At 31.8% G+C, this 16,188-nt stretch overlaps 4 protein-coding genes across 4 annotated transcripts in view; 1 reads left to right on the plus strand and 3 right to left on the minus strand.

Annotated features, from left to right (window-relative positions):
• Window positions 1–267: 267 nt before the first annotated feature.
• LOC119671494 (selenoprotein BthD-like) lies at window positions 268–1,306 on the plus strand. The gene is made up of 2 exons (XM_038082143.1): window positions 268–433; window positions 488–1,306. The coding sequence occupies exons 1-2, from the start codon at window positions 392–394 to the stop codon at window positions 956–958; spliced, it is 513 nt and encodes a 170-aa protein (XP_037938071.1). The 5' UTR covers window positions 268–391; the 3' UTR covers window positions 959–1,306.
• Window positions 1,307–2,295: 989 nt separating this feature from the next.
• LOC119671493 (signal peptidase complex subunit 2-like) lies at window positions 2,296–3,323 on the minus strand. Its single transcript, XM_038082142.1, has 2 exons — window positions 3,175–3,323; window positions 2,296–3,055 (listed from the first exon to the last, which is right to left on the minus strand). The coding sequence occupies exons 1-2, from the start codon at window positions 3,211–3,213 to the stop codon at window positions 2,516–2,518; spliced, it is 579 nt and encodes a 192-aa protein (XP_037938070.1). The 5' UTR covers window positions 3,214–3,323; the 3' UTR covers window positions 2,296–2,515.
• Window positions 3,324–4,649: 1,326 nt separating this feature from the next.
• Window positions 4,650–6,055, minus strand: LOC119671492 (ubiquitin-like modifier-activating enzyme 5). Its single transcript, XM_038082141.1, has 2 exons — window positions 5,698–6,055; window positions 4,650–5,640 (listed from the first exon to the last, which is right to left on the minus strand). The coding sequence occupies exons 1-2, from the start codon at window positions 5,952–5,954 to the stop codon at window positions 4,716–4,718; spliced, it is 1,182 nt and encodes a 393-aa protein (XP_037938069.1). The 5' UTR covers window positions 5,955–6,055; the 3' UTR covers window positions 4,650–4,715.
• Window positions 6,056–7,082: 1,027 nt separating this feature from the next.
• LOC119671491 (cytochrome P450 4g15-like) overlaps window positions 7,083–16,188 on the minus strand; it is a 76,685-nt gene continuing 67,579 nt past the window's right edge. Inside the window, exons 3-5 of the mRNA XM_038082139.1 lie at window positions 14,282–14,464; window positions 7,380–8,321; window positions 7,083–7,316 (exon numbers count right to left, since the gene is read on the minus strand). Coding sequence (XP_037938067.1) covers window positions 7,138–7,316; window positions 7,380–8,321; window positions 14,282–14,464 — 1,304 coding nt within the window. The 3' untranslated portion in view covers window positions 7,083–7,137. The remainder of the gene's footprint in view (window positions 7,317–7,379; window positions 8,322–14,281; window positions 14,465–16,188) is intronic.

The following is a 16,188-nucleotide window of genomic DNA, read 5'->3' on the forward strand; positions in this document are numbered from 1 at the left end:
TAATATACATTAACAAATAGTAAAACGAACAGATATTTTATTAGTCAAATATGTCAATATAAACAATTACTTCAAAAGAACTATGGTGTTTTTATTTATCAATTTGCATAAACATATAACATAAATAAAATTAAAATATGTATTTGTTAAAAAAAATTATTATTTCGCTATTAATATGCATATGTTATTGTATTCACATCAAAATGCGAACTAAATTTCATATATATTCGGAATAAGTTTAAAAATATAGTAAACAATATAAAACTAAAGTTTAAAGCCGCTGTAAACACTAACTACAACATCCGCTGTGATTACATCTGTCATGTGCCAAACGCGGGAACAACTGCGCATTTGAGTTCACTCCGTGACGCTGAAAGCAAGGTTTTTGAAAATGCCTCCTAAACGTAAGAGAAATGCTAAGCCAGGAACAAATGTAATTTCTTAGATTTTATCTATAAAACTGATTCTAAAGATTATTTTCATGTAGGCAGCAGCGAAGCGTAGCAAGCTTGAAGTTGAATCAATTGTCTTAGATGCAAATATACCGGTGTTGTATATTGAACATTGTCGTAGCTGATCTGTGTTTCGTCGACGTGCTGTAGAATTGCATGATAATCTGCTACAACATCTACAGAACACATATGGATCTAATGTGCAATTGCAATTGCAACTTAATGCTGATGGGCCGCCACGTCGTGGTGCATTTGAGATTGCAATTGCTGCGCAGCCAATTGAAAATGTTGAAGATCGGACGGAGATCTGGACTGGTTTAAAACGCACTCCACGTGCTCAAAAGTTTCCTAGTATTGAAACTTTAATGAAGGACGTGCAGAAAGTACTAAGTTTGACAGAAACACAGGATAAGAAAGTAACTGAAGTCTCTGAACCGAGCAGCACAAAAGTCATTGAAGAGGTTAAGGTGGCTGCTAAAAAGCGCACAAGCGGGAAAAATAAGTAAATTTTAGATTTTACTTTTCGTAGCATGTATGAATGGTGTTGCAGTAAATCCCAAATGGGAACTCTTCACTAAGAATGATTTTTTGCTCAAAAGTAAAGCTTAATTTATATTATTTTTTCTCATTTGTAGGCAATGCTTAATTGGTATTATGAATAAAATGGTAAAGGTTTTCGTTACGAATAATTTACTGTATAAATTCGATTTAAAATGTTTTTATTTGACGCTTATGACCGATGTAGTTGTAAAACCAATGATGGAACACTATATTGCGAAATGTTTTGTCTAAGAATATAAGAATCTTATTGTGGAATTATTAAGTTTGAAAATAAAGAATATAAATAGAAATATCAATTATTGGAAAAAATGGTTTTTTTATTTAAGTTACCGAAGGGCAACTTATAAGTAAGATTGAGTATTTAATGCAGGTGCTTTTAAGAATATGTTATACTAACATTCATCGGACTTTAATCCACTTTAAAAATATACTAACTTTGTCTGATTAGTCGTATTAGCCTGCAATGTATCTTGACGGTATTATATCGTATTTGAAGTAAAAGAAGTCTAGCTGAGTCTGTGAAATAGTATCTCACTAATAGCGATTGCTATTGAAATTTCACTTATTGGGTAATAATTCCAGTTACAGGTAATCGTTCAAAACGCCCAAAGTGGCAACTACGTCGCTTCTTCGGTAAGAAATACACATAAATGAAATTGACGGAACGCCTGGTTTTGTATCCATTCTACGACATATTCAAAAATATATAGTAACCACAATAGAACCAAGTAGTGGGGGCAATGCCTACTTCGTTACTTATATGTACCAATGCGAATTATATTTATTCTATCTCAAATGCCGGTCCAGTCGAACAACTTTGATAAGAAAACTAATAGACAAAGTTAAGTAAAAGAGCCAAGGAATATGCAGAATAACATGGAGAAAGAATATCCAATGCAGATTTATAGAAAGTAATCTACTAATCGCAAGCAACATAAATAACAATAAAACGTTAATGGGCGTGGACTTACCAAACACTTAGAAGACCTATAAAGAACAGAAGTATACAAACATTACGGTGGAATCCGCTGGATGACCGTAGCAAGGCACTACAGTAAAATCATTGGGTTTTTTCTTTTTGTTGATAAAAAAATTAATATTATCGGATAATCGTGCAATGATCTCATGAGAACTGCGTCTAACAGATTATGATTTAGATCGATAGTGAAGTCATTCCGGTCTCTGCAGTAGTTTAGGAGGCAGTAAGTAAGCAAGTTATAGGTGGAATATCAAATAGTCGTCATTACATTTAAAATAACTTCTCGGCAAATTTTAATTACTTTACAAAAATAAATTCACGAAATATTTTGCCAATAGCAAAAATTTGAAATAGTTTTATTAAATCAGTTTTCTTTTGTTAATTTAAGAAATAATCTTAAAAATATTCCAAATAAATGAAAAAATTGTATTGTTATTTGCAAACAGCCAATTTCTTTATCAATTGTTTATTAAACTGTTTCGCCAATTTCAATGTTTTCTGAGTTTGTTTCGTCCACATTGAGCTATTTTTCCTTTTTCTCTGCTGAAACTGAATTATAAAGACGATTTACTTCATGTGCAACTAAATTGTCCAAAATGACACCGTTTTCATCAATAAAACTAGCGCAAGACTTAGTGCTAGTTGCCTCACGCATCTTTTTCGAGTCCTTAATCGTAAATGTTAATATGTACTTATCATCGAACTTTTTCATATCAGAACTGGCTTCCCAGATGCGCTCGCCACCATTGTTATCCTTCTGTATAGCCACTGCAAATATGCCTTTTTCACGGAATGTAGTGTATAAGGTTAATACGCCCATGAGTGCGAAATAAGCAAGTACACTGAATAACAATACAGGACGAGATTCCGGGAAGGGATGGGTGAAGTCCCAAGCGTGTGCAAGCACTGCGACACCAACTGCAAGTGTGCAGAGAGCCAAACGCATGTTTATCAAACCAAATTGTTCCTTAAGCTGTGGACGATCGGAAAATAAACAATTTTTCACTGCATCATCGAGTGCATGCTTCACTGCGGAGCCATCCCATTTATTAATTTTAACCACCTAAAAAGTAAGAAACATACATTGAAATACATACATGACGTGTACAAGCTTTAAGCACTTATATACATTGTATAATTTCATGCAACTAATATTTTTAACGTTAATGTATGTATATTTACTTCTTCGTTTGATTGATTTTTATCTTCTTTTTTAGTCATTTTGACAATATTTTGACTTTTACAATATTTCTTTTGCAAAATACTAGAACTCCGACACGACGACAACAAAACTAGCCGCTACTTTTTTCTGAGAGAAATGACAGATAATTATTTTAGCTATGTTCAATATAATGCAAAAGCAGGCATGTTATATTTTATTAAGAAATGCTTATTATAATAACTAAAGCATAGATTTTAGTTTACTGTGTGCGTATAAAATTAAGTTGCATACTAATATTTATCATTATAATCAAATAGTTATTTTTACTTAACAAAAACCTTAAGCGAAGTTAACATTTAAGAAACAGGCCGTGTGCAAGTTCAAGTAAATTGATGGTAAATTTAGCGAAATAGTAAATTATGTCGGTATGGTAGAGATTGTTGGTATTTACCAGAATTTCGAGTAGGGTAAATTAGATAAAAATTAAGTACATTAGATGTTACTATTATGAAAATTTTATACAATGTTTAATAAATACATAAAAAAATTTGATAATTTTTAACCAAAAATAATATATAAGTGCAATAAATAAATATTTGTATAAGTGCCTGCAAAAAATCTCTAGGAAATTTCAATTTACTTCACCTCAATTTACTCGAAATGGCTTCACCTACCTCAATCAAAAGCTATCTACATCTTAACCCATGTATTTGTCTTGTAAACCTTACATATTAACTTTACATATTAGGTCTGTTCCACGAGCTACTCATAGTAAAACATAAGTAAAAGGGAAGTAAAATTTACACAAAAATACTTGAAAATTTGCTGGTGGAACGCGCTTGTGTATACACAGTGTTTACTCAAAGTTACTATAAGTAGCTCGTGGAACAGACCTATTATCTGCTTTCAGGTCCTAACGTGCCACAACAACAACCATTTTTAATTCTGAACCCATAGCAAAGTGTATTAATTAAGTTCAACAATTATAAGTGTAAACACAGAGGCAATTAAAATTTCATAGTCGTAACTTAACTCTTACGGGATTACTGACCGTAATTTCGTAGACTTAATAATAACACTGACTTATGTCATGCTTAAATTGTAATTGGTGTTGAAGTAGATCTATATTGTACGAGTCATGAAAGGAATTACAAAATACGACGACTAAGCGCCGCACACCACTACTTCTAATAGGGACTATAGCATCTAGTATGTGTTCGACAACCGTCATGCTTAAGTATTAATTCATACTTAAGCAAGATTTTAGATTTAAGTAACGATTTTGAAATCGGTTTAAATTATTATAGTTTCTTAACTAACACCTAACAAAATTATTTATTAATAGGGAATTTAAAAGTTTGTGCATACATCAAACGCTACTTTATATTATAAATAATACAACTATTAAATGTTTTTATAATAAGCAAGCATAAAAATATGTTTATTTTATATATCAAAATAATTTTTAAAGATTTACAAAAATGCACAATAAAAACAGACTAAACAAAATAAAAACAATATTTAATAAAAATTGGAATAATTGGAAGTAAAATAAAATATTTTACATTGACTTCATCTGAGCCATTAAATCTTCTAAGTTTACTTCATCATTAACGACACTTGTTGTTTCTTCTGCTTCACTACTTTTTACGGGACCTTCATAAGCGAATTTCAAACCTGTTCCAACTGCATCACTTGTATTCGTCGTATCCAATTCTGGCTGTGAATCATCCACCAACTCAATCCCCCATTCATTTGCTTCGTGTAAAGGACCTGCCTCTTCCACAACACTCTCTTCCACTACTGGTTTCGGCCGTGCTTGATATTCCTTCTGTCTCTCTTGACACTGTCGATCATCGCATTGTGAATTCGGTTTCAGTGTCATACGAGGAAAAAAGTCATTCATTGCATTATAGCCCAGATAATTGGACACTTCTCCAAAATTAAGTAAATATTTTAGTGTGTTTTGCACCAGCATACCCGCCGTTATGCCCATGGTAGTCGGTAATGATGCCGCACAAACACCCTCTCTTTTCAGTGTACGTTCATCAATATTTTCTGCAACTACTAAGGGTGGCGCACAGGCAAAGCAAGCTGTTTCACCCGGTCTTATGAATTGTATATGCCCAGAAACAGCATTTTCCGATACTCCAGACTCAAACCAGTACAATCCCAGTTCGTTACAAGCTGTATTGATAGCCATGCGGGCCTCAAAATTATCAACACAACTCAGGACTAGATCAACTGGCTTGTTATCTTCTTTGCCACCTGTTGCTATTGTATTTAGAAATTTATCAAACGATTCCACTGTTGTTATGTTATAATTATGCGTTTCAATTTGCACATCGGGATTGATAAATGTAAGTGTACGTGCTGCTGCTTCCACCTTAGATAAGCCAGCTTGATCAGGTGTAAAAAATAATCGATTCATATTTGCTAGCTCAACTTTGTCATAATCAAATAAAATAAGTTTGCCAATACCACACCTGAAAGTTAATTCTAAATAAAGTTATTCAGGATAATTAATAAACACAACAATTAACCTTGTTAACATGTCTGCGGTCACACTGCCAACACCACCCACACCCACTACAGCTACGGTTTTGTCTCTTATCTGTTCGTATTCTTTCACTATTCCCATACGTTGTAGGGCCATGAGCCTACTATAAGGGTTAGAGTCAACTACCTCAGCGGACATTTTCTCGATACGATCTCGGGAGGCAGGCGCATCATTTTTAATTTGTTCTAGCTCCTGTTTCAATTCAGCAATCTTTTCTCTCAATGCTTCTATCGCAGACATGTTCTCCAAAAATATTCACAAATTTGTTTAAAATTGTTTTGTTGATGTGTCACTTTCACTGTTTGCATATGCAAACACTAGAACATATGTTCGTGGCTGCTGGCATATCATTAGCCGCTGTAAGAAAAAGGCATAAGAAGAAGGCGTAAAAAAAGGAAAATTTTAATTTTTTTTATTACAATTCTTTATATTTTGCATAAATTCAATTAGATTAGCTTTGTCTTATTTTTATATTTCTTCTTTATTAATTTAGTGATATATTAATTGATATAGTGTATTTTGATCATACAATCATTGTATCACATATAGAGGGCGGTGTTGCAATTTTCTTACTAGCATTAGGTGTGATGTATAGAATTATTTATTTCGTCTGTATGATATAGGTCACTAATGAATTTTGATTAACCGTACAAAGAGCTGCGTTGCTTTTTAACTAAAATAAAGGAAAATTATGTAAAAAATGTCAAATGCAATATTGCAAAATATATTTCCAAAAAGGGAAATGATCGAAAAATCAACAAGTCTGAAGTAAGAATAAATAAATAACTGATATATAAAAATATATAAATCACTTTATACATCAAATATATATTACAATATCATAAGGATTTATTTCAGTTGGATATCAACTCAAATGTAAACAAACAAAAGCTCTCCTAGAACTTTCACAATACTTTCTGATATATAAAAGTTCTTTTACATACATAAATCAATTTATGCCAGTGGAAACAACCAAAACCTAATTTAATTAATATTAACTATTTTAACTATAGTGGGATAAGTTATTATAAAACTTCCAGAATTTGCAATTACATTTTAAATGAATGTTAAAATGCTTAAATAATACATTTATTTGCCAATATGTTTTTTTTTGCAATCAATTAAAACATTATATACCAGTATCTGAACATAATTCTGTTCCTACCTATAAAAAGATTATATTTCAAACTTTGAACCAAAATCTTTCCCTAATCGCTTTTATAATTTAAGATATTTTAAGTATAATTCAATTCTTACTACTTCAAGACGTTTTAATTCAAAAATTAATCTTTTTTAATAAACCTTAAAGTAATTAAAATAATTTCAGAAGAACACTATTATTGATTTATAACAAGATATATTATTTGCTTTATTTAAATTAAAAAAATGTGATTAAATGCACAAAAAAATTATATATTATAATCTATTTTGCTGTGTGTAGTGTTTTTCTAGGCTTAAGACGCACACGGAAACCTTCTTCACGTTTCAAAATGATGTCGGCTTGAAGTCTAAAATCGGCTTCTGTTAAATCTGAATAAACACGATAATGTCTCAAAATTGTGGATAGTAAAATTTTAAGCTTCAACATTGCATATTTACGACCTAAAAAGAAAGAGTACCACGTAAATAGTTTCGTAAATAAATTTTAAATTGATTATGCCTTACCCACACAACTTCTTGGTCCAGCCGAGAATGGTACGAATGCATAATAATGTCGATTTGCTTGACGTTCTGGTAAGAAATTATCTGGATCGAATATATTTGGATTAGGATAAATATTCGGATTGCGATGCAATTTTATTGTAGTGACAGTAACTGTTGCACCTTTAGGTATGACATAGTTAGCTGAAGGTAATTTTAAGTCTTCATGTATCTCTCGTGCAATCAACGGCACGGGTGGATACATACGTAACGTTTCCATTAGACATCGTTCCAAATATTTCATCTCTAAAGTATCTTGAAAGGTAGCAGGTCTATCTGAATTACCAAATATTTCGTCCAATTCTGCTATAACTCTATCCTGTATACCTTGGTGTATACCCATAAGCGAGAGAAAAAATGATGAACCGGCTGCTGTTGTGTCATGTCCCTCAAACATAATGGTATCTACTTGTTCTTTGATTTCTGTATCGGTTAATCCCACACCATTTTGTGCACTTTCCAGCATTAAATCGAGGAATGCCAAGCGTTTCTTTTCACCCACATCATTGTAATCAACATCTAAATCATCTTTCAAACCTTCCGCTTGACCAAACGATAATCCTGCCACAGTTGTTTCCTTTTCAGTTTTCTCTTCCTCAACAATATTGGATTTTTGCTGGTTTTTTTCTTCAATCGGTTTTTCTAAGTCATTTAATGCTAAAGAGCCACGTGTTCCTTTCGCGAAGGCTTCCTTCTTTCTTTTGATGACTTTTGTAGTCAGACCATGTATGATGCCAAGTAGTTTGCCTTGATTCTGGTAGTGCTTGGTGAGTGTAAATAGAAACTCATTGCGCAGAAATAGACTACGGTGACGCATGTGCAATATGTCACACATTTTCATAACAGCTAATGCATATTCATAGCCGGATTTATCTTGTGTCTTCTTTGATACACCCATAGCGGTTTCTGAAATGAAGATTTTTAATATTGGTTTAGTTCTTTGCATGTATTTATTTGTATTCATATATAAAGAAAAATATTTAAAGACTGAAGAATCTGTAAGGTGTACTGAGACCGCTCCTCCATGAATACAATCTGGTTATTTGGGCAGTCCATCAAAAACAGAAATGTTAGATAAATGTAGATCTATGTAATGTCTACTGGTAGATCTCTTCTTATATGCAAACGTTCTAGCATTATTGCCCATTCGCTTTCGTTTCGTTTTTATTCCTTTCGTCTTCAAAGCAAAGTAAATATTGAAGGTTAGTGAAAACTATCAGTGGGTCTTACAAGAAACTAACTATTAATTGGGTTATCTATTGTAAACAGAAATTTTAAAGAACTATAGAAATGTTTAGCATCTATTAATAGATATTTCCAATATTCACGGTTTTTAGCATCGTGTACCAATTAGTGTCGTTTCGTTTTGAATTCGTTCCTGTACTCTTAAAATCAAGAATAGAGTTGCTCCAGAACTACCAGTATAGCTTATCTTTAGCTTTCCATCGGAGTTTATTCATTTCATTTAAAAATTGCTTCTCCATAGCTACCATACCTACCATAGGTATTAAAAACTGTCAGTGACTCTTACAAGAGATTATCTATTGGTTCTAGAGTTTAGATAATCTATGAAAATTTCTATGAAAATAGAAACGTAAGGCAACTGCAGTGATACATAGTATTTACTAGTACACTTGTTTCAATATCTACATTGGCTGTGAAATCGGTTCTACATGACTTCAGAAAACTATCAGCAACTCTTATGAGAAACAAACTTTGGGTTTTTGTATTAAAGGAATCTGTTTGAAATAGAAATATAAGATAACTGCATAGATGTGCATAGATACTGTACAAATGTTTTCCAGTTTTCAAATATACCGACATCGCTTATGCTATTAAACATAGTTTCGAACTAATATACTCATATATATACATATATATATACGCTTCGAGGTGATTATTAAAAACCAATTTGAATAATTAAATTCAATTAATATGAGTTATTACGATTAAACTATTAAGAGATATTTTGGATAAAGTAACATTTATTTGCCATAAAATATTTATTAGACATAAAAACATTAAATAAATGCGAAACAATTCCTGTTTTGCATCACAAGACCGGCTTAATACGTAAGACACACATTAAGAGTTCGCTGTAGGAAACCTAAGACAACATGCATGATGACAATTAAGTGCTGCCGTGCAAAGGTAATTAAGTTAAGGAAAAATTCAGAAAAAAAATTATACACAAGAAATGGTTATATTGAAAAGAAATATTATAATAAAAAAGATATTATGCTACCGGCAGACGTTATTACACATTAGTGTGGTATCGAAAGTTAATCTGTATATAAGCTATTGGGAACTTCGACTGAAAGTTTTTCTCAATATAATACATTGGACCTTGCTACCATATTTGGTGTGTTGTACATCTTTCAAATGTTCCCCATGAGATGTCTTTGATTTGGTTAGGTTAGACGCGTACTGATAGTTATCAGCACTTTCAATCGGTGGCATATATTGCCCATTGTGATGCCCTCAAAGAGTATGCCGGGAGCGGTGAGTTGCTAACCTTTGTTGTCTTCTATCCTTATTAAACCATTTGGTTTTCCAAAAGATGTTAAGGAGATCATAAGTTTACTTTCGTTATCTCTTCCAGACCTGTGAAAAAATGATCCCCAAGACATTAAAGTCGCCTTATCTGCAGTCTTGAACAGAAACACAGGAAGTGGTTGATGGATTCTTCCTCGTCTTGGCAACTCCTGCATAATCCACTTGTTGGAATTCGCCACCGTCAGAGCATAGACGCAATAACACAATGCACTGTTAGCACTCCAGTAAGTACACGAACTGCAGGTTTGCTGAAGCCTAAATGGTTTTTCGTTTTATTTTTGTTCAAACTAGGGCATAAGGTTCTAGCGATCTTACAGTCATCGCGGTTAGTCCATAAATCGTTAATAACCATATTGGTGATTCCCTCTATGATTTTAAATAGTTTGCATATCGGTGTTTCTACTGATGGGATGTCGTACAGTACTCAACCATTTTGAAGTAATTTGTTGGCATACAGTTGGCAATAGTTCGTTGATAACTGTGACAAAAAATTGTAATTATGTGGCTATAGTTATGAACTGAAGCAGCTATCAAACAATTAGACTATCTTTGCTTTGTCTTAGCATAATGGATGAGATGACTTGGCTTCGCTATTTAAAAACCTGATAATACGAGTAGTACACTTAACGAATTCTTTAGAGGAAAACAAATTGCCTGGAGTTAAGATGAAGATGGCGAAATCCATTCCTGGTAGCAATAGAAGTAGACTCAAGAATTATGAATATACGACATTACCAAGTCAAAACCATAGACTGTGATATTGTTAAAAGAGTCCTAATCCACAGCGAGTTGAAGTATCTAATAATAAAGATGATGAAAAAGAATAATGATCCATTTACAGCATAAAGATCAGAATAACTGAATAAATCATACGTATGACAAGAGTATAATAAGATAAGAGTTCCTACTCTCTATACCTGAAAAACTCTGGTATTGTAGAAATTTTGACAAGAAGATCCAATCTACAGAAAGTTGAAATATCTATTAATAAAGATAATGAAAGAAACACAAAAGGGCGATTTATAATTTGAAGGCCAGAGTAATTGAATCAATAAAAAATAAAAGGAATAGTTCGTACTGTCTGTACTTATAAAGATCACATCAGTAACTTTAAACTGAAAATTCTCCCTATGGATATAGCAGCTAAACATCTATACTCCAAGGTTATTTATAACCATTTTTTGGAAAATCTGGGTAGATTCCAAAGCTTGGCTGATGAATGCCGGCTCAAAAGACTTTGGACTGAATAATCGCTTAATCTTAAAAGACGTTTGGAATATGTTGTTTGAATTGCTAGGCGAGCTATCCCAACAATGTGATGTATCAGTTTATTCACTTGGAACTCTATGCAAATACAATAAAACTTAAATGCTTTTGCTTTTACGGGTAATGTGAGGATAATAAAATTGGCTCTTAACCAAGACTTAGATTTATAGGTTTATAATTATTTAAATGAAGTGCTCATATATATCAATGTACGAGACGACTTGAGGTTAATTAAAAAAATCGATACAATCTCATGTGAGGAAAAATAGTAACTATGAGTTATGTAACACGTAATCGGTCAGTTGAAACTTGTTTTATTTTCTTCGTCCGACTTTTCCACAAGTGCCACTTACCCACTTACCCAACAAAGTTTTTATAGCAACGAGTTTTTAAGAGTGAAAAGTTTGATCGCAGCCCAACATGCTTCGTTTTCATGAAAATGAGAAGAAAACTTGCAACTGCGGTGAGTAGGAAAATCTGAAGTTGAAAATTTATGAAGAAAAGCAGTGACAAGATATTTTGTTGTTTTTTATGAAAATTATGCAATTTTTAGTGCGGTTCATTGTGTTTTCGCAATGGAAAATATATCTCTTTGAATATTAATGAAAATTGACAATACGTAACTTAAAGTAAAAGAAATTGAAATTAGATTTGCATTATAATAACTCATGCTTCAATAAATGCTCGAAAGTTAAATTTTGTTTGAAATGCATTTTCTAAAAAGTTTTAATTAATATGCAACTCATTGGTTATGCATCTCATAAGTGGAATCGGTCGTAATAGGTGGGTTAAAAAATACTGGCAAAGTTTCAAAGTTATTTGAAAAAAAAGTTATTTGCAACTAAAAATACAAAATTTAGTAATGAACCAAATTTAGTGACAAATACAACAACAACAACAACAACAACAATACCAACAATTCGCAAGAGGTTTAAGAATTTATAAATATACACGTAATGGTCGGGGACGTTTCTATGAATTGCGAATTGAACTTCAATTAGTCTCAAGGTGGCGATAATAAAATATGGTCGTTAATATATGTTATAGTACCAAATTAATTTATTTATATATTATAGAGTATATTTATATAGAGTAGTGAGCAGGGACAAGAGGGTCTTACATACTTCGGGCCCCATCCAAAGAAGTGCGATAAATAAGTCTCCAGAATTGAACTTCAATTAGTCTCAAGGTGGCAATAATAAAATATAGTCGTTAATACATGTTATAGTAACAAAGTAATTTATTTGTATAGTAGTGTAGTGAGCAGGGACAAGAGGGTCTTACATACTTCGGGCACCATCCAAAGAAGTGCGATAAATAAGTCTCCAGAATTGAACTTCAATTAGTCTCAAGGTGGCGATAATAAAATATAGTCGTTAATACATGTTATAGTACCAAATTAATTAATTTGTATAGTAGAGTAGTGAACAGGGACAAGAGGGTCTTACATACTTCGGGCGCCATCCAAAGAAGTGCGATAAATAAGTCTCCAGCACGATTAGACGCTATATACTATATATATATTAATATGTGTGAGCTGTAAAGAGTATGACTACCACTTCTGCTTTCGTTGACGCTATAAATTGGTAGAAATGACTGCCATAGCCATAGTATGAATTATTTGAAAAATCCTACATTTTTTCTAAAATGTTAGATGGGTGTATTTAATGCGAATAGAGAATACAGATATTGATCGATGACATTTCTATAAGTAACAAAGTGAGTAACATTTATACTTAAAATGATAATGTCATAATAATATATATTTATTAAGAGTTACATGATTTTGATTTCCGAGCTTAACTAATTTATATCTAGAACTAAAAATATAGTAAATAAACAATATAAACACCACAGAACACATATCGGTAACAAGTTTATACTTTAGAGAAACACAGATAGCTGATATAATTTACTGAACTATCTGAACTTTGAAACCACATAACATAAGCAAAGAAATGCCTATATGAAACCTTAATGAAAGCCACTTTTAACTATAAATGTGAAATTTATTTTTAAGAAAGTGCTGGAACTCAAGAACTTTAGAAATATCTATGACTATTTACAATAGACATGGCACTTGATATGAGAGCAATGGCAATATATCATTAGTAAAAAGTGTCGATGAATAGAGTGCGATGAAGAGAAATATTTGAAGTTACACTGGTTTGTTCACCATATGTTTTCATGTTAAGAAAGAAATGAAGAACTCTTCTTTAGTTTATTTAAGAATCAAACCAAGTTTAAATACTTCACATATGTTATATGTATATTTGCGCTTCCGTTCAATACTTATTGTAGAAGTTGCAGAAACTAGGACGACGAAATGACATACTTTCTCTATGATTGGCTAGATGTGGCTAACAGAAGGAAGAGATTTTTGGGGCAGTACTTTCTTGACAGTTTGTCAGACTGCTTATCAGTAAAACCAAGAGATCTGTTAAACTAAATAAACTAAAAAGGATTATATTGTTTATCAACATGCTATTTTTGGAAGGTATGTTATATCCAAATTGCAAGTAATTGCTAAATATATGAGGCGGTAGGATGTCTATCTATCAAATACTGCAATTAACCAATATCACCAGCCATAATGTAAAAAATATGATATGTTATATATGTTAGTATGATCAAGAAAACTATCTTAAGCTTAAATATTACTTTAAATGAGTATTTTATAGACTCTCTGAATATTAGTATCGTGGTACTGCAGGTATTTAAATACTTTAGTATGTTAATTCTATTTTTAATACTTTAGCCACTATTAAGGTATATTTAGGTAGGTTCAGGTACTGCAACTATATATATGTTAGTATGACCAAGAAAACTATCTTAAGCTTAAATATTACTTTAAATGAGTATTTTATAGAACTTCTGAATATTAGTATTTATATTTTTGTAATTTAATACTTAATTTTCTAGCAAGGAAAATAAATTTATACGATATTTCTTTAGTTAGCTAAAAAATTTAATTAAGTTGTTTGATGTAAGAATTCAATTGACCTTTTTATTTCGCACTTAAACAATATTTTCCTTGTACTTACCGAGGAGAATCTCCACAGTTGCTTCGCTCATGTAATCATGACAGTCAAACGTTTTGCCACCCTCGGCTTGCAGTTTACGCACAACATTGCGTGAGTTCTCATTAAATAAATCAATGAAACTCTTCAAGACATTCAGATGGAATGTGGGTGCAATCAATTTGCGATGGGAACGCCATTTCGAGCCTACGAAAAAAGAGCATATCAAATGGTAAAGTTTAGTAAATCAAAAGTATCCAACAGTGAATGCTGGCAATTGCTTAATTGTGGTTTCACAAAGTTAACTATGACTCTAACTGCAATTAACGGTGCTTATGCAGTAATCATTAAAACAAAGCATGCTTATAGGCGTTGAGCAATTAAAACTATATGTCTTTATTGTGAATTTATTGGTTTGCACCATGCAACTTAAACATTATTTTCATATCGAAAAGGGAGCAACGTTGTTTTGATAAAAATATAATATTTTTTATTTGTATCTACTATCGTCTTCTATTGATTGTACTCGTATATAAGGACCCAATAAAGTCTCTCTACTGCGTTGTACATTTTTTTTATATATATTTTGTTTATGTTTATTGACTGTATTTATAATTATTATATGTATTATTATATATGAAATAGAGAAAATATAATAGCACAGATTGAACCTATAAGTCCCGGAAATATAGTGTAAAAGATGAGAATGAACCCCGAGAGTTAGCGAATGATAGAGTCATATGTGATTCAAGTCCTCAAATCGAAGAAATTTGACTTAGACATAATAAATAGTGCAGACATTAAGAAAATGCGGTGAAAAAGTGTAGGTCTGGACGCAGATCGTAAACCACAAGAGCATGGCTTGTAATGCCAACATAAAAAAGACCCCCCTCGAAGAAAGACGAAAACGGTCCAAGAGGGAATAAGTCTCGCCGAAGAGGAGGTGTTTTAGTCCGTATACTAGATACTAATGTTAGGGAGTCGGGCACACCATTCCGTCGACGATCGGTTTAACGGTGCATAAAGCATTCCACCCCCTCAACACAAAAAAAAAATATATATTATTTGTTGTGTTATAAAATCTTTCAGTCGTACATATAATTTTTGAGTCTTTATTCTTAATCTTAATTTATATTTATGCAAAAAATTTTAATTGCTAAATGAACGCATAAGTAGATACAAAATTTCCACGCTCTATAAAAGTAATTTTGCTGTTGTTATTTTTCTATTATTAAGAATTTGCACAATCTTCACAGTCTTCAGCCACCTACCTGATAAGAAAAAAAACTTCTAAATGTTCTGAATGTGCAGTTTTGTACAAGGAAACTAGAAAAAACACACGATAGTGCGGATTGACGCTTTTTCATATCTATCATTGCTCATATAGCGCTCCATATGAATACCCGTATAAATATCTCGCAGAACGTATTTATGATGTCGAGTGTCACTTTGGACAAATGCTCTACTAATTGCTTAAATTTAAATTTATTTAATAATTTAATACTTTTTTGTGTTTTCTTGTTTTCTTGTATTTTTTGTATTTTTTATTATAATTTTAAATGCTTTTCAAATGCTATTTCTGTGTTTAGTTGTTGAATGATTTCTTTGGAGGCAGAGGAACACCCGGAAAATGTGTGTCATGCGATTTGGCGGTTACTGGGGCGAGCATTGATTGCTTAAATTAAATTATTTCATTTTGTTGTGCTTTTTTTACGAAAAAAAAAATTTATTTTAAAACATATATTAAATCAGTGAAATTTATTTTTCTTGCGGCATGAAAGCGCCATTATAATAATAAAATATTTAAATTTATATCATTAGATTACTTAGTCGTTGTCTAGACAAAAGACTTTAGGATATTGAACTTGTGGCACAATTTGCAAATTAACATATTAAATAATTATTAATAAATAAAAAATAATTATTTTAAA

Source organism: Teleopsis dalmanni, chromosome 1 (genome assembly GCF_002237135.1).
Source record: "Teleopsis dalmanni isolate 2A chromosome 1, ASM223713v2, whole genome shotgun sequence".
Classification (NCBI taxonomy): domain Eukaryota; kingdom Metazoa; phylum Arthropoda; class Insecta; order Diptera; family Diopsidae; genus Teleopsis; species Teleopsis dalmanni.

What these genes read in the sequence shown, in the direction of transcription:
- LOC119671493 (XM_038082142.1), bottom strand. Translation starts at nt 3,213, where the DNA reads ATGACTAAAAAAGAAGATAAAAATCAATCAAACGAAGAA. An exon ending in AAAATCAATCAAACGAAGAA is followed by an intron (nt 3,056 to 3,174) that starts GTAAATATACAT and finishes CTTACTTTTTAG; the next exon opens with GTGGTTAAAATTAATAAATG.
- LOC119671492 (XM_038082141.1), bottom strand. Translation starts at nt 5,954, where the DNA reads ATGTCTGCGATAGAAGCATTGAGAGAAAAGATTGCTGAATTGAAACAG. An exon ending in ACCGCAGACATGTTAACAAG is followed by an intron (nt 5,641 to 5,697) that starts GTTAATTGTTGT and finishes ATTAACTTTCAG; the next exon opens with GTGTGGTATTGGCAAACTTA.